The sequence below is a fragment of the Octopus bimaculoides genome, chromosome 15, assembly GCF_046866305.1.
Source record: "Octopus bimaculoides isolate indiv1 chromosome 15, ASM4686630v1, whole genome shotgun sequence".
NCBI lineage: Eukaryota > Metazoa > Mollusca > Cephalopoda > Octopoda > Octopodidae > Octopus > Octopus bimaculoides.
This window is the reverse complement of record NC_142942.1, coordinates 17947560-17965542: the sequence shown is the minus strand read 5'-3', so window position 1 is coordinate 17965542 and position 17983 is coordinate 17947560. Positions and strand designations below refer to the sequence as shown.

The 17983-nt window shown below is 38.1% G+C and overlaps 1 protein-coding gene across 1 annotated transcript; it reads right to left on the bottom strand.

Annotated features, from left to right (window-relative positions):
- Positions 1-988: 988 nt before the first annotated feature.
- Positions 989-17752, bottom strand: LOC106869487 (uncharacterized). The gene is made up of 12 exons (XM_014915250.3): positions 17643-17752; positions 15712-15884; positions 14082-14283; positions 13706-13795; positions 12755-12841; positions 12205-12389; positions 10872-10974; positions 9703-9786; positions 7841-7980; positions 6945-7006; positions 6708-6827; positions 989-5496 (listed from the first exon to the last, which is right to left on the bottom strand). The coding sequence occupies exons 2-12, from the start codon at positions 15870-15872 to the stop codon at positions 1955-1957; spliced, it is 4776 nt and encodes a 1591-aa protein (XP_014770736.3). The 5' UTR covers positions 15873-15884; positions 17643-17752; the 3' UTR covers positions 989-1954.
- Positions 17753-17983: the final 231 nt, after the last annotated feature.

Sequence of the window (17983 nt, the reverse complement as noted above, 5' to 3'; positions counted from 1 at the left end):
TTACAGTTCTGTATTAGAGAGATGAGGAATTATGTACATTATTTACATTTGACGCCATATGGCATAGTGGTTAAGAGCACAGGCTACTAACCCCAAGATTCCAAGTTCAATTCCAGGCAGTGACCTGAATAATAATAATAATAATAACATTGAAAAATACCTTAGGAATGAGAACCCAGGTTCGAAATTTCCCCAAGACACCTGATGAAGTCTGGAGGGTATATCAGCCGAAAAGTTGTGTTAACTAAAAAAGAGATGAGGACAAATATCCATCAAATGTAAATAATGTAAATTGAGTTTTGACTTTTGTTAAGTTAATTCTTTACCCAGTTTCAGTGCTTGAACCATGACCATGCTGGAGTAACATCTCCAAAAGTATAGTTGATTACTTTGATTTATTTTACAGCTCTACCTTTTTTTATCAACTTTGAAAATTAAAATGGTAAGTGGATCTGGTCAGGATTTTAAAATCATAACTTCAATCATCATTATCATCACCATCGTTTAACGTTTGTTGTCCCTGCTGGCATGGGCTGGTTGGCTGGATAGTGTGACCAGAGCTGGCAAGCCAGGAGGCTGCACCAGACTTCAGTCTGATTCAGCATGGTTTCTACAGCTGGATGCCCTTCCTGGCACCAACCACTTAAAAAAAATACAGAGTATGCTGGATGCTTTTTACACGGTACTGCATGGCCACTTTTACATAACACCACACTGGCACTTTTACGCGGCACTGCACAGGCATCCTGGAACCATATGGTTGGGAGGCAAACTTCTAACCACACAGTGCCAACTACACCTATAAGGAAGAACTTGGTAAAATAACTTTGTCAATTATTAAGCTGGCTTTTGCTCCCAACTGATATGAAATTTTCATGGGAGCTTTTAATTCAGATCAGTTTAGAACAGGAAGTTTGTGTCACGGAACCAGTGACAATGGTCTCAGATGAGTTGGTAGCATAAGGAAGTTAAATACAATTAGTACAGATCAGGTTTCATTTCATTTTATGCTAATTATTTATGATCATCAAATAGGGAGAGAGCATTATACAAATCTCATTTATGTCCTCCTCCAAATCTGTGGCTTTCTACACTAGCCCACCACTCATTATTCATAACCTAATCAAAAAAGAAATAAAATTAAAAAGCTACTGACCTCATTCTGCAAGTTGGCAGAATTATTAGCATGCTGGGCAAAATGAAGAGTGGCATTTCGTATCTGTATGTTCTGAGTTCAAATTCCACCAAGGTCAACTTTGCCTTTCAGCCTTTCAGGGGTCGATAAAATAAGTACCATTTTAAGGAGTGAGCACTTATTAAAATCATACAATTACTAATTAATTAATGCCCAAAATCCAAAAGAAGAGTTGGAATTAAGAAAATACATTTTACAGACTTAATAAAGTCATATTAAATAATATGAATGTAAATACAAAATGATAATGATAATGATAATTATAATGGTGTGAGTAAGTGGTTATGATAATATTTGTGTTTTTTCTTTGGCTTTTTTTGTTGCTTTTGTTTTTGGATTTACTTACTTATAAGAAGAAGAGTAGTACTCTTGAGCTCTGAGACTATTAGAAAGAAGCCATTCTCAAAGGCTGGCAACTGAGCAGATTCCATGGAGAGTAGTGAAAGAAGAGGTAATGGTGTTTAATCAAGAGACTAGACACTACCACACCAAAAACACAGAAATGATCTCTGATGATCAGCAAAAAAATTTCTGTCTATCAAATTTCAATCACGAGACTTTGGTTGACCAGGGGTTAAAGTAGAAGACAACAGCTGAAGGTGTTGCACAGTTCTGTTGAAGCTGAAAACATGGCTGTGAAGTGGAACTTTACACCATACAGTCGTTTTATGCATTCATTGAATTTGTTCCAGGCCTTGTCACAGGGACTATATTGTGGGTAGTATAAGGGTGGAGATGCTGGTGGTGCCTAAATAAATATTATTTCTTGAAGTTCCTTATTCGTTGTGCATTGAAATGTTTTCCCAGCCTCATTACAAGAGGAAGTGGTGATGCAGGGTTCAATTTTGATTCTAGTTTGGAGTCATCTGTATCACAACTGTCTTTGAGATCAACATCTGTGTTCATCTTAACACTGCTCTTGTAATTATCGAATGTGTCATCAGAGTTATCTGAAGAATTAAGAGATAGATTTAGATAATCCCAACAGCATTTTACTGGCTTATTCTGATTAATTGATCTCAGAGTTATCGTTTTGGTGACATCAAATGGGGAGAAAGAATCATCAAAACCAGAAAGGTAACTCATCTCTTCATACGTTGAAGAACCTCCCTGCAGAAATGAAGTTTGGTTTGGACTGCTATGAATATTTTCACAAGACAATGAACTTATATTTCCTTCATGCAGAGACTTGAGTTTAGTGTTTTCATTCTCTAAACCTGCAGACTCTTTTGAAGATTTAAAAACCAATTTATTATTAAATCCAGTTCTTAAATTTTCTTGAAGAACAGAAGCAAAAGAATTTGGTACTGCACCAGACATTTCATTTGAACCAACTGTTGTATTGTAAGAAAAACTGGCATCATTATTTAGAGATTTCAGAGGACTTAATGTCTTCTCTACAGAACTGATGTAAGGAGACAAAATAAAACGTGAATTCTTAGGCAAATTGGTCAGAGAGTTCTTCCGACAAGAATATTTAATTTCCATCTGGTGTTTATAACCAGAATTAGTTGTCGAGTTGAATATATGAGTCTTCATGTTTTCAGAAATTTTAGGAGAATCAGAATCCAACTTGGATTCAGAAGAATTGTCTAAAAGAGAAGAGATGAGTTCAAAATTCCCCACCCTGCTTTCACTGAAAGAATTCAGAGACTCGGGTGTTAAGTTATAAACAGCATCCATAATTGAAGAATTATCTTCAAACGATGAGTATGGAATTGCGTCTTCTTCGGGATCCTTGTTAAAGACAGGTAATTCTTGCATTACTAAATCACCTCCTGGCGTCTTTGATCCATGAAACTCTACTACTGTGTTCTTTGAAACTGTGATGTCTGACTGACTTTCAGACAAATTCTCAAGATGCTGAGAAGCAGTTTCTGTTTTGGTTGGATTTAAACAATGATTTGATATCAGGGAACTATTTTTGAGAACCTGATCAGGACTTGAAGAATTTACAAAATCGATTATATTATTATTATCATTATTATTTTTATTATTATCATTATTACTATTATCATCATCATCTTCAATAACAATTGGTTCTGAGTCTTTAGAATTCAAGTTGCTGCCTAATTTGCCCACTACAGATTCTGAAGACCTTCGCAGGAATTTTGGTTTTTCTACGACAGATTTTTTGTTGTCCATAAACAGCATAGAACTGTCTTCGGGGATCTGAAAATGGTTATTTATGTCAGAAATAGTATTACAAACTGAAGTGGAATTACAAAAAAGAAGGGCTGCATTGTCTTCTCCGTTTATAGAATAGTTTGAAATTGTGATGCTACAGTTTCCATGTTGAAGAGATTCATTTAAAGACGTCTTCAAATTGGGTGAAAAGGAACGGCAAGGATCATCCTGTACATCATGGAAGGAAAAGTCTCCAGTAGAATAAAATTTTGTGACTTTGGTCAACAATCTGCTTCCATCTTTTATTGGTGGGTATAGTGATTGATTTTCAGCTAAAGGTTGAGTGGCATCTGTCTGTGATGGAACTTCAAGAGTATTAGTGCAAAGTTGGGTAGCATCAGTAACAATACCTGTACATGGCAGTGTGGCATCTGTACAGAATGACCGCTCAACAGGGTCAGTACACAGCTGCGTAGCATCTGTGCTGAATGACCTTTCAACAGTGTCCATACACAGCTGTGTAGCATCTGTACTGAATGACCTCTCAACAGTGTCCGTACACAGCTGCGTAGCATCTGTACTGAATGACCTCTCAACAGTGTCCGTACACAGCTGCGTAGCATCTGTACTGAATGACCTCTCAACAGTGTCCGTACACAGCTGCGTAGCATCTGTACTGAATGACCTCTCAACAGTGTCTGTACACAGCTGCGTAGCATCTGTGCCGAATGACCTCTCAACAGTGTCCGTACACAGCTGTGTAGCATCTGTACTGAATGACCTCTCAACAGTGTCCGTACACAGCTGCGTAGCATCTGTGCCGAATGACCTCTCAACAGTGTCCGTACACAGCTGCGTAGCATCTGTACTGAATGACCTCTCAACAGTGTCCGTACACAGCTGCGTAGCATCTGTACTGAATGACCTCTCAACAGTGCCCGTACACAGCTGTGTAGCATCTGTACTGAATGACCTCTTGATAATGTCTGTACACACTTGTGTAGTATCTGTAGACTTCTTGATAGTATCCCTACACAGTTGTGTAGCATCTGTACCAAATGACCTCTTCGTAGTGTCCTTACACACTTGTGTAGCATCTGTACTGAATGACCTTTCAACAGTATCCGTACACAGCTGCTTGGCATCTGTACCAAATGACCTCTCGACAGTGTCCTTACTCTGTTGAAGTGTGGCCATTGATACCATTCCAGAATGGTTTGATGACAAGACTTCTACTTCATTTACATTCAACAGGAAGAATTGTTCAGTTATTTCAGCCGTTTTGGATAATTGAGAATTGTCAAAGTGTTCAGCAGAATTATCTGGAAATTTTTGAGAAAACTCTGTTGATTTATTCAGTTCTTCCATTCTTTCACAATGGTTTATTTTGATGCTGTCATCACATGGAATCTGAGAGGAATTTAATGGGAGGCATTGATTAGACTGAAAATTATCTTCGTTTTGAGACTCACCAGAAATTTGGTAACGGCTAAGCAGTTTTTGAGAAACAGGAAGAAATAGGCTGTCATCAGAGTCTTCATCATTGGAAGAGTCTATCTCTGGACAAGAGGAATAAGACTTTCCTCTTAAATCAATTGACTCAGTAATACTGGCACCGTGACTGATGGTATTGGTCTGTTGATCAGAACACATTGATACACTTGTACAGTTTCGGATTTGGTTTCTGCTTTTGGAGTATGTTTCAGAGTTAGGTTCTGATTTAATGGAATTGGTAAATGATGGTAATAATGATGTTCTAGACATTTCCTTCTTTGGTTTATGGTTTTGAATTTGTACACAAGAGTTCTTTATTCTTTCTTTAAGAGGTAAATATTCATCATCAGAAGTGTCTGGCTCAGAAGACTCAGTATTGTTACAGTTTAAATTGGTCACCCTGGCACCAGAAGAAGGTTCCTCATTCTGAGAAACCGAAGATAAACAGTTTCTTATAGATTTTTCATTAAAAGTTGAAAGAACTTGCTCACATGCAAATGTCCCCGTGTGTTTCTCTCTTTTGACAGGTAATTCCTCACTGGCCCCTTTCACAGCCTTCTGTGTAGCTGCTTTGTTTGGTTTCAGAGTAAGTCCTTCCATATTCAGCAACAAAACTTGTTGGGTCAGTGCTGAGTTTTCTTTTGCTCTGGTCTTCTTTGTCTTGCTGCTAATTCTGGAGGCTGAAATGAGAAATTGAAAAAGACCAGCTACATACACTTCATGAAATATATATATATATATATATATATATATATATATATATATACACACACACAAACACACACACACATTTATATATTCATATGTATTTTTGAAGACCATGAAGGAATGTAGCAAGCATGCTTTAGAGCAGTGGTTCTCAACCAGGGTCCATATGGCCCCTGAAGGTCCAGATAAGATTTTCAGGGGTCCACACAATAAAATAGTAAATACTTCACTCTCCCTTATTGCTCTATCCTTCCTACTGCTGTCAGCTTAGAATTGGTGGTTCTCAACCTGGGTCCATATAAGATTTTTTGGAGGGGTCCCCATGCAAGCAAAATAGCAAACAAGAACTCACAGTAGCAAGTTATGGGTCCATGAAAAAAAATTTGCTTTAGACGTATTCATTGCATGAAACAGCTGGGTTTCTTTCCCTAACATTTTACAGGGTTCAACCTACACAAGTGAACGTGTGATGAACAAAACAGGAATTTTAAAAGAAGCTTCTATAAAACTAGTTTTAAACATTGAACGGCTATAGGGGTCCACCAGAATAAAATAGTAATCAAAGGGGAACCACACAAGAAAATAGTAAATTGGAGATCCAGAATAGTATTTCAAGGGGCCCTGAAAGAATGTTGTTTTAGATGTATGTATTGGTATGTATTGCAAGAAACAGCTGGGTTTCTTTCTCTAACAGGGTCAAGCTAGATCTCAACATATATATATATATATATATATATATATATATATATGATGGGCTTCTTTCAGTTTCCATCTACCAAATCTGCTCACAAGGCTTTGGTCAGCCCGAGGCTATAGTAGAAGACACTTGCCCAAGGTGCCCTGCATTGGAACTGAACCAGGAACCAAGTGGTTGGTTAACAAGCTACTTATCACACAGCCACGTATAAATGCCTGAGTTGACCTATCACTTTAATTATTATTTTACTGACCTTGTATCAAAATTTGAAACCAATATAATAATTATTTTACTGAATATTCTAATGAACTCTGTCTTGTTGCATAGAATCCTAACCTAGCCATTAAGCTATGACTCATCACTACATGACATTAGTCTGTTAAAATAATATACAGTGATATTGTAAATCGCTGGCCTAGCTACTAGCTATACTACAACACATCACTAAATAACAGGAGTTTGTTAAAGAAATAAATATCAACAAACCAGGTTTTGTCTTTGTTTTCTTGTTTAATTTCTGTGAAAATTGCTCCAAGAGATCAGGAAAACACTGGCCAACCATTTCTCTGTCCTCAACAGTAACATAAGCTTCATTTTCATCAGATCCTTTGAGAAAAAATAAACAATGTATAAATATATATATATATATATATATATATATATATATATATATATAAAACATGTATATACAAAAAAAAGATATACATAAATGAAATAACCCACCTGAAATTTTCCATTCCATTTCAACAGATTGTACACCTTTACAAACTCGATTCTTAAGGATTCTACAATGCCAAGAAATTTATTGAGATAAAAATGGTGCAGGCATGGATTATGTGGTTTATGAAGTTTGATTTGTAACCAAATGTTGTTAGATTTAAGACTACAATGCGAAACCTTGGGCAGGTGTCTTCGATCATACCCACGAAGCTGACGAGACAAAACTTCTAAATTCACTGCCATGTGTTTTTCCTGAATGACTTGGGCAATATGTGGTCTTGCGTTACTATGTAAGAGCAACACCTGTGAAGGTGCACAGCTTAGTGACCAGGGTATTCGGATCACATCTGTAAGGTTGTGGGTTCAATTCCCAAAGGCATTGTGCCCTTGAGCAAGACACTTTATTACACGTTGCTCCAGTCCACTCAGCTGGCAAAAACGAGTTGTACCTGTAATTACAAAGGGCTGGCTTTGACACATTTTGTATCACACTGAATGTCTCTGAGGACTATGTTACTATGTTAGGGGCATGCATGTCTGTGAAGTGCAGACTTTACCATTGACCAGATTGATTGGAACCCTCGTCGTTGTAACCAATGGAGTACCAGATTTTAAGAGCAACCTCCATTTACAACTGATCAAGGATAAGCACCTTATCTGCAAATTTTTTATGCAATGCTTCCAACAGACAACAATACTTCACCACATTGACTGTTTCATTTTGGTTTAGCACATCATGCTAGATGCTACTCTTCACAGCTCACCAAACACAGAACATAACTCTTTCCCTTGTCTTGTCATTGGTATGTGATGGTGGTGGTATTGGTGGTTGTTCGTTTGTGATAAAATATGTAACGGTAGTAAATGTGATGGTGGTAGTGTTGGACAAGGGTACTCACTTTACAGGGGTGAGATAAAGTTCACGGGTTTTAGTTGTGACCAGACTGACTGTCTCCAACATAATCCATCTTGTAAGAAGTGGTAGAATTTTCTGCACAGCATAATCTTTGGGCCATTCCAGATTGACAGCCACGAAATTCTATAAAAGTAACATGTAACAAGTATTTATAGAATTATCTCTAGAAATAACAAGAAAAAAAAACATGAATGAAAAAATAATTCATAAAATTTTAATGTTGTTTAGCACTGGGTTCATCCTGATTAACAGGAGGTGCAATGGCCCAGTGGATAGGGCAGCGGACTCACGGTCATAGGATCGTGGTTTCGATTCCCACACCGGGCATTGTGAGTGTTTATTAAGCGAAAACACCTAAAGCTCCACGAGGCTCCGGCAGGGGATGGTGGCGAACCCTGCTGTACTCTTTCGCCATAACTTTCTCTCACTCTTACTTCCTGTTTCTGTTGTGCCTGTAATTCAAAGGGTCAGCCTTGTCACACTCTGTGTCACGCTGAATCTCCCCGAGAACTATGTTAAGGGTACACGTGTCTGTGGAGTGCTCAGCCACTTGCACATTAATTTCACGAGCAGGCTGTTCCGTTGATCGAATCGACTGGAACCCTCGACGTCGTAAGCGACAGAGTGCCAAAAACAACAACATCCTTATTAACAACACCTATGATCAAAGACAATCTAGCCATGACCGTCCTTTCTTTTTAGATATATTTTATTTCAGGCTATGTTATCTTGGTGTTAGAAAGAGCCATTCTAACATAGAAACCATGCCAAAGTTAACATGAAGCGCAATGCAGCCATGTGGCTCACCAGATCCAGTCAAAAGGACATTAAATGTTGATGATGATGAGGATGATGTTACCCAATATATACTGTTGGGTCAAGAAAACACTTTAATCTTATCAAGGACACAACACATTTACTTGTGCTGGTGCCACAAGGCACCCAGTGGTAAGAAGGGCAAACAGCTGCAAAAAACTAAGCCTCAAATAAAACGTGTGAGTCAGATGTGGTACTCTGATCATACTGAGGAGGGCAGTAACTTCAAATAAGAACAAATTCATATTGTGATCACCAGACGATTCTTCAGTTTTTCTTTAAAGAAAGTAGAGTGTGATTTAATAGAGATCTAGCTGTTATTTCTAGCAGGAGGAGTTGTCATAAGAAGCTGCCTGAAACAGAAAATAGTGATGAATCTGCGGCTGGCACCTGAACTGCCCGTGTTGCACTTGTCAGCCGATTTACCAATTATACAACAAAGTAAGTGTTATTTTCATGAAATTGTTAAGTTGAAACAACATAAACAACTTATAGCAGCTAACTTTGTCTTGCAAGAAACTTGGTGACTCTGTCAGTGATGGTGCCACATAAAAAGCACTTGGTACATTCTGTAAAGAGGTTGGTGTCAGGAAAGGCATCCAGCTGTAGAAACCATGCCAAAACAGTGCAGCTGGTGCAACTCCCTGGTGCAGCTCCCTGCTTTGCCAGCTTCTGTTGAACTATCCAGTCCATACTAGCATGGAAAATGGACACTGAATGGTGATGATGATGATGAACTTAAGAATTGGTAATGGCAGAAAGTCTGTAGAATTATTGGTGACATAGTCAAATAGCAAGTGATAGATACATAGTTCAAATCCTACCAATGGTACTATTGTTCTACCTCATGTTATGTTTTGTGTCTATAATGTGGAGTGCCATGATACGTGGTTTAAATCCAGCCAATGGTACTACACAGATGATAAAAGCTGTGATTTGGCAGCTATTTCTAATGGATGAAGTGGTTCTGTAGAGGCTTACACAGATTCATGAACAAAACAATTATGTTGTATTTAGTAGAAATCTCACCTCAAATTTCTTCATATCTGGACTTTTCCACTGAAGATCGTTCTTTGGTAAAACATCTTTAGAAACTAAGAATTCTTCAATTATCTACAACAACAAAAGAAGAATATTATTATTCTTAATATCATCAACAATACCATCTCATTGTCTTTTTCTTCATCATGACCACTGTCGTTATCATATTTTCTGGTATACAAGTTGAAGTTTACAGACCAAAAGTTGCAGTTAAAAAATGGAAGGTCAACTTCTACACCAAGACGATTTCAGAGGAGTAAAAATCCATGTGAAATGCAGCAGGATTTGGAAAGACAGCAACAATGTTTGAATGTTTACACTACATGTTTACAGCATTACACAATGTCAGCTTGTATGCCAGAAAATATGGTATTCATCATCTCACTCATATCTGCATGGAAAAACAGTTTTATAATGATGATGGTGGCTATTTTACTTTGGTGTTTTTGTGACAGAATCAGGAGAGCAACAAATAATATAATATAACAGCTTGCGAAGACTTATTGGGGCAAGTGAAAGCGAAATCGGGATGGCACCTGTGCCCAGCATCGCCTTTCTGACACTTGTGCCCGTGACATGTGTAAGGACTTTCGAGCGAGATCGTTGCCAGTGCCCCTGGACTGGCTCTTGTGCGGGTGACACATAAAATACACCATTTTGAGCGTGGCCGTTGCCAGTACCGCCTGACTGGTCTTCGTGTCGGTGGCACGTAAAAGCACCCACTACACTCTCTGAGTGGTTGGCGTTAGGAAGGGCATCCAGCTGTAGAAACTCTGCCAAATCAGATTGGAGCCTGATGTAGCCATCTGGTTTCACCAGTCCTCAGTCAAATCGTCCAACCCATGCTAGCATGGAAAGCGGACGTTAAACAATGATGATGATAATATAATATAATATGATATAATGAAACTATTGTGTATAGTGCTCAGGTGCACTACAACTCATCAAGGGTGCATGTAGAATACATAGAATTAAGTAGGCATGCATGCATGTATGTATATGCTTAGTGTCTTGTATGTTTGTATATCAAGGAATAAAGTAGCTTTGAGCATGATGAAAGGTCAAACTGATTAAAATATATTTGAAATATACATCCACTTTCAAAATAAAGTTAATTGTTTGGTAATGGTTTAGAAATACCAAATATCTAATTGTACCTGTTCAGATGGAAAGCCAGGTAACTTGCAGGCTTTCTCCCAGACACTCCTCTCAATACCACAACAGCAGTCTGAAGATTTCATGGAGTGCCACTGACGAAATCTACAAAACAGAATGCATATATATAAACAAACATGTACACACATTTCTAACTAAAGCATAAATACATGCAGACATTTACAATCAATACACACACACACACACACACACACACACATTGAAAAATCAAGCATACACAAACTTGTATATCTAAACACACATACACACTGACATACACATAGATTTACGCATATTATGAGTTAAGGAAATATATAATCAAAGGCATACACACAATCATGACGCACACGAGTGGCTGTGTGGTAAGTAGCTTACTTACCAACCACATGATACCGGGATCAGTCCCACTGCATGGCACTTTGGGCAAGTGTCTTCTACTATGGCCTTGGGCCAACCAAAGCCTTTTGAGTGGATTTGGTAGACGGAAACTGAAAGAAGCCCATCGCATTTATGTGTGTGTGTGAGTTTGTGTGCCTGTGTTAGATCTCCCTAACATTGCTTGAAAACCAATGCTGGTATTTTTACATCCCTGTAACTTAGCAGTTCAGCAAAAGAAACCAAGAGAATAAGTACTAGGCTTACAAAGAATAAGCCCTGGGGTTTATTCGTTCGACTAAAGGCAGTGCTCCAGCATGGCCGCAGTCAAATGACTGAAACAAGTAAATGAATAAAAGAAAACAGCCAAACCTGTACCCATGACAATGAAAGCCTGTGTAGCTGCAATGTAACATTGATTGTAGTAACAGCATCAATGTAACATGGCTGTGGCAAGATGTGGGAACATGTGCACTCAAAGAACCAAATGATGAGATAAAGACGAGAAATGGAGATTTGAAAGGAACAGATAGGAATGCATGTGTAAAGAGTAGTTAATGACCTCGAGCAGTCATGGGTGAATGGCAGCCCATGGGTCAAGTCCTGTAGCTTCCAGGACTCCCTGAACGGCATATCTAGTGTTTTAAATCTGGGTTTTGTCCCCGTTAACCGGGGTGGCCAGATCTACCTCAATGCCATAGCAACTGAGGTAGGCAGGTGCAGCCCACCCCTAACCTTTGGGCTGGCTGGTGTCCATTATCCCTTGCTATCATGAGGCTTTTTTGGGGGCTGGATTTTCTATGGGGAGCATGTCCTTGCTTACCCCCAACCTTAGCTTCTAGACATGAGCGGTTTTGAGACCAAGGCCTCTACTAATAGTAGCAGCAGTAGTAGTGGCAGTAGCAGGAGAAGGAGAAGAAGAAGAAGATGTGTCATCCAAAATGTAGATCAGTTACCAACCTTGATAGTACATCTCTGTTGGTGAGGGCCATAAGTAACTTTAGTGTTGTTTCCACTCCAACTTGCGGAATGCCCTTTGGTTGGTAGTCACAGCCGGTAAGCAGAGCAAAGGCCACAAGTTTCTCTTGGGTAAGGGGCAACTGTTGTTCGATGTCTTGCATTGTGTAGCTCTCAACGTGGGGGTCCTGGTAGGAAGAGATTGAGTGTGAGCGTGAGGAACTGGCACAGACTGTTACGGAATGAAGGGATGAGGAAGAACGATAGAGTGAGGTAATGTGAGTGACAGAAAGAGAGAGGGTAAGAGAGTAACACTAACAGCGTGAGAAAGAGAGAGACGAAGAAGGTAAGAGAGAGAGGGTAAGAAAGAGAGTAAAACTGATAGTGAATGAAAGAGAAAGAGAGAAGGGGTGAGAGAGAGGAAGGGAAGAGAGACAGTCAAATTGACAGTGTTTGAGAGATTGAAAGAGAGAACGTATAAAAGACGAGAGACAGTATGCGAGAAAGTGAAAAAGAGTGAAGAAAATTTCAAAATAAAGATAAAAGGAAAAACCTTTGGGTCTACGCTGATGTTTCGATAAATTTTCTGGGCTCCATAAAGGAAAGCATCTCCATCATCAGTGATGCAGGCATCGACTACCTGTAAAGAGATAGATATAACAACAGAGAGGTGACATGTTGCATCAAGAGGATATAAGAATTGTTGTTGTTTGTTGTTGGCACTCCGTCGCTTACGACGTCGAGGGTTCCAGTTGATCCGATCAACGGAACAGCCTGCTCGTGAAATTGACATGCAAGTGGCTGAGCATCCAGCTATAGAAACCATACCAAATCAGACTGGAGTCAAACTGTCCAACCCATGACAGCACGATGATGAAGATGCAAAAAGGAAAAACATATTGCATGCTGAAGCACAGAATAAACTACCTGCATCAGGTGTTAACTGTCAAGCCACTACATCCTTCAAAACTTCCATGCTTCCCAAAGTACACCTGATGCTCCCCATCCATTTTTGGGTTGTTTTTTTTTTTAACCCTTTAGTATTTAAACCGGCCATATCCGGCCAAAATATTAAATCTGTTTTATGTTCAAACTGACCAGATCCAGGCTCTCACACCTACCCTACAATGTTATTCTACATTAAGTAATTACACCATCAAGATCTTGAAGATATGAGATAATGCATGATTAATTGAAATCAATGTGAATCAATAAGCATATTATGTTTGATAGAATAATCTGAACACTAAAGGGTTAATGACTTATTCACTGTTCACTTCCTGTGCATATTCTATGTACTGTTCATGCGGTTTTGGTGACTTTTTCTGATGAGTTGTAGTGTAACCTGAGCAATACCATATACAATAAGTTTATTATACTATTATATTATAATATAAACCTAGATATTTTTAAAAGACAGGACAGTCCTCATAACCATGCTTAAACAGGGCTGACCTACATCAATAGAAATGCTCTCACCCATATGATAAAAGACATAACTTACACCATGTTTGTTAAGGAAAGCACAATAGGCTTCTGCTTCTCCTTGACTTTCCAAATATGGCACTCCAAGACAATCCAGCAACTCACAACACTGAAAACCAACAAAAAAGAAGAGAAAATTAAATAACTGACAGACATATTATGTCAATGTAGGGTAAAGTTGACTGGATTGACACCAAAATATTACTGGTACATATATCTTTAAACCTTGGGGACACGTACAAGCAAAGTCACAAAGAAATAAGATCAACCATAATTATAAAAGAAAATGAGAAGCACAGATTAAGCAACAAAAATTATATAAAACAAGAAGAAAAAAAGGCCAAATATTAAATAAGAACTGGAAGGAAAACAAAGAATGTGAAGTAAATTTTTACCTTTTTAACATATGCATTCAAATGTGATCTTTTAGTACTCTTGCGTGGTGGAAAGTTATTCTGAGACGATTTTCCATACAAGAAACACTCATTTTGGCGTTTTCGCATTGTCTCTGCCTTCAGTTCAGGAGCGCAACCATCGATAATAAATACTAAATCGATTCCACTGTGTAATAAGTGGCTCACACGGAAGAACAGGTTTCTGTGATTAAAGATAAAAGATATTTAACCCTTTTGGAGACAGAGCCTCACTGGAAATTTCAGTGTCAAGAAGTGGGAGACCTTTTCATAAACCCTACAAAGAGCATGCATTTATTTTCCAAAATAAAATAATTACTTTACATATATAAAACTATATATCTATAGGAAATTGAATGAACTAATACAATCTCGGTCATTATACTTTACGGCCGACAGGTCAGCCCTGTTGTCTTCTAAGGGTTAATGCATTTTTAGGAAAATTGTACTTAATTCTTATACACGCACACATGCAATTTGTCATTGTTTAACGTCCGCTTTCCATGCTGGCATGGGTTGGACGGTTTTCTCCTTTTGGGGATTGATAAAATAAGTACCTGTTGAACACTGGGGTCGATGTAATTGACTTATTACCTCCCACAAAATTTCAGGCCTTGTGCCTATAGTATAAAGGATTATTATTATTATTATCATTATTATTACTACTACTACTACTACTACTACTACTACTACGGTGCCCCAGCATGGCCACAGCTTGTGAACTGAAACTAGTTCAATTCAATTCAATATGATTGACAAGGTGTTAAGTCAGTCATAAAATTTAATCCAACGAGATTTATGACAGTATAAGAATTTGAATGAGATATGACAGCTTGGCCGTCTCTCCCCAGTTCTTATATTAATCATTAAATCCAGAAATACAACAACACGAGGGATAACGGTAACAACAGATCAATAGTTTATTCTAGGTTGGTGTAGAGCCGTTTCGTTCCTGGGTGAATAGGCATGCCGCTAGAATACCAAAGAAGCTTCGACCACATGTCGGGGTCGAGTTGTGGGAGAGCCTGAAAGAACATCCTGTCGCCACCGCTGCTGGAGAGAATAAGAGGGCGAACGCTATTGCTTTTTCTCCACCTGTTGCATTGCACATGCGTGCTCGGGTACTTCCGCTGACGGCAAGTCCTTGCACATGCGCAATGGCACTTCCCAAAATGGCGGGCACACGCGCCACTACAACAGCAATAGTTATGTGACATATTTGTTTACATGCCAAAATGATGTAAATACACCAGGCAGTTAAGATTCAGATTCCATAAATTTGCAGGCATATCTGGTACTACTAAAGCAGCACGCCCGAACGCGCAGTCGCGCGTCCGCGCTAGCTAGTCGTGAGTGGTCGATCCTAACCCTAAACCCTAAACACGTATTCATTTGCACACGCGGGTTAGGGATAGGGTTAGGGATAGGGTTAGGGTTAGGGTTAGGGACAGGGTTAGGGCTAGGATCGACCACTCAAGACTAGCTAGCGCAGAAGCGCGACTGCGCATTCGGGTCCGTGCTGCTTTAGTAGTACCGGCATATTTGACCGTGTGTGTGTGTTGTGGTAGTATGCATGTGCATGAGTGTGATAATCTGAGAAAAACCTACTTACCTGAGGAACGGTTTTGGGGTAACCCTCTCTAGTTGCATGACACCTTGAGATTCACAAATCCAAATACTGAGATCCACAGCAAGCCTCTGTCCACGTAAGCTGCTCAATGGCAAACGTTTCTTAACTGGGTCAAGCACAGGCCATAAATACGTGACCCCCATGGTAAATACAAGCTGAAAACAAGCGAAAATACGATGGGTGCCGAAACGTTCCTAGCTATGGGTAAAAGAAAATACAGGAGGATCGGTTAATTATGATTTTATTAAACATATTCCCCTTTCAGATTCACACACTTATGGCAGCGGTCCTTCAGTTTTCCTAAGCGCTGTAAAAGAACTCGGAAGGTTGGGCCTCCAACTAGGCTTTTCGCCATGAACTTTTCAGCACTCCTTCGTGTATGAAACCTTTAAAAAAAACATTAACAAAAGGCTATGCTATAACTTCCTGCCACTTTCAGGGCGCGATCCATCATTCTAATGCCTATGGTTTGTTTTAAGTTTCCATGAATTAGCAGTTTGGTAAAAATTTACCGATAACGAAAATTAAAAGTACTATACTATGTATAGGAATCGATTTGATCGAATTAACTTGTCAATGTGATGCCCCAACTTGGCCACAGTCCAATAACTGAAACAAGTAAAAGAATACATGTGTATGTGTGTCTTTACATATTAATAATAATCATTAGATATTAGGAAAGACTCAAGAGTCGGCACTGTCATGGTATTAGCTGTCAGAATTGAAAGTAGAACTGACAAGGAACGTTACTGCTGGTTTGAATTGATTCCTTGGCTACTGACTGGCAGGAGCTATCTATCTGTACATACTACCGAGACAAAACGACGGAATCTTTACGAGATCACGAAAACTGCTAGAAATAGCAACCAAATCACCTATCAATTATATATATATATATATATATATATATATATATATATATATATGTATATATATATATATATATATATATATATCTATATATATATATATATGCGAGTAAAAATAAATACAAAAAAGGTGGGTTTTTTTGTATGATTGTGTATAGAGGAATATATTATTTTGCTTAAAAGAGTTCCAAGACAGTCTGTTAAAGTCTGTCATACAGGCCATGACGAAGGGAAATAGCCCTGAAACTCGAGTCGCCTTTATATATATATATTTATATTTATATATTTATATATTTGATCCTTTATATTGAACACTCAATATTTCATCTACATTCAATACTTTCTTTCATGGTGCCATCCATTTTTATTTTATTTTATTTTATATTGTATATTGTAGATCATATTATATATTGTATATTCCATATTCTATACCCCACATTAGTTCTGCAGGAATATAAATAAAACATAAAAAACAGACAGTGTTGGAACTCTTTTAAGCAAAATAATATATATATATATATATATATATATATATATATATATATATGTATATATATATATATATAGTGTAACCTACATAGTAGATATATAAACAAGGCAGGCAAATTTAACTTTTCCTCTGTATGCTGAAAGAATAAAAAGAAAACGATGAACAGCTTTAATCGATTTTCGAACCTTATCGAGTCTATGTTTAGATGTGTCTACACCGCTTGACTCAATCTGTTTATATATACTCAACAGATCCAATAACAAGAATTTGCAAACCATATACTTTTTAACGTGAAATTCGTATATGATCGTAATCTACATCATCTGAAGTATATATGTAGAAAATTTCATTTTAAAATATCCGTTTTTTGTATAAGTTATGAGGAAAGAAAAGCCAGACAGAGGTGGGGCACTTATATCGATGTCATAGACTGAGATTCGAAACTGTTTATTTCAAACCGAAATTTTAAACAAAATCTTGTTTGGTTTAACGTATAGAACAAATCATTTAATTACACAATATAATGGATGCAAGTGTCGTTTAGAGATACTAACCTGTAAAACAAGCTTCCCGCTGTGTTTTAGTAAATATTATGAAAATAAAAATGTGATGAAAAACATTTTTGAATTTGCTGCCATGTTCACTAGCGCCACCTGTTATATAAAACAAGCAAGGGGAATAACTCTAACGTGACAAAGGCCTTAGGCTGAGAGTGATGTGTTGGGTTATTGTTGTTGTTGCTGTTATTGTTGCTTTAGTTGTAATTCACACCCGGTCGATCTTAATCAAGGAAACCGATAATCAAATGCATTGGTGTTTATTGATCCAGTGGGTTCGATTAATTTTAAAACTGTAGTGAGTGATCTGAAGGAGAGTTGGCTGCTATTTCTAGTAA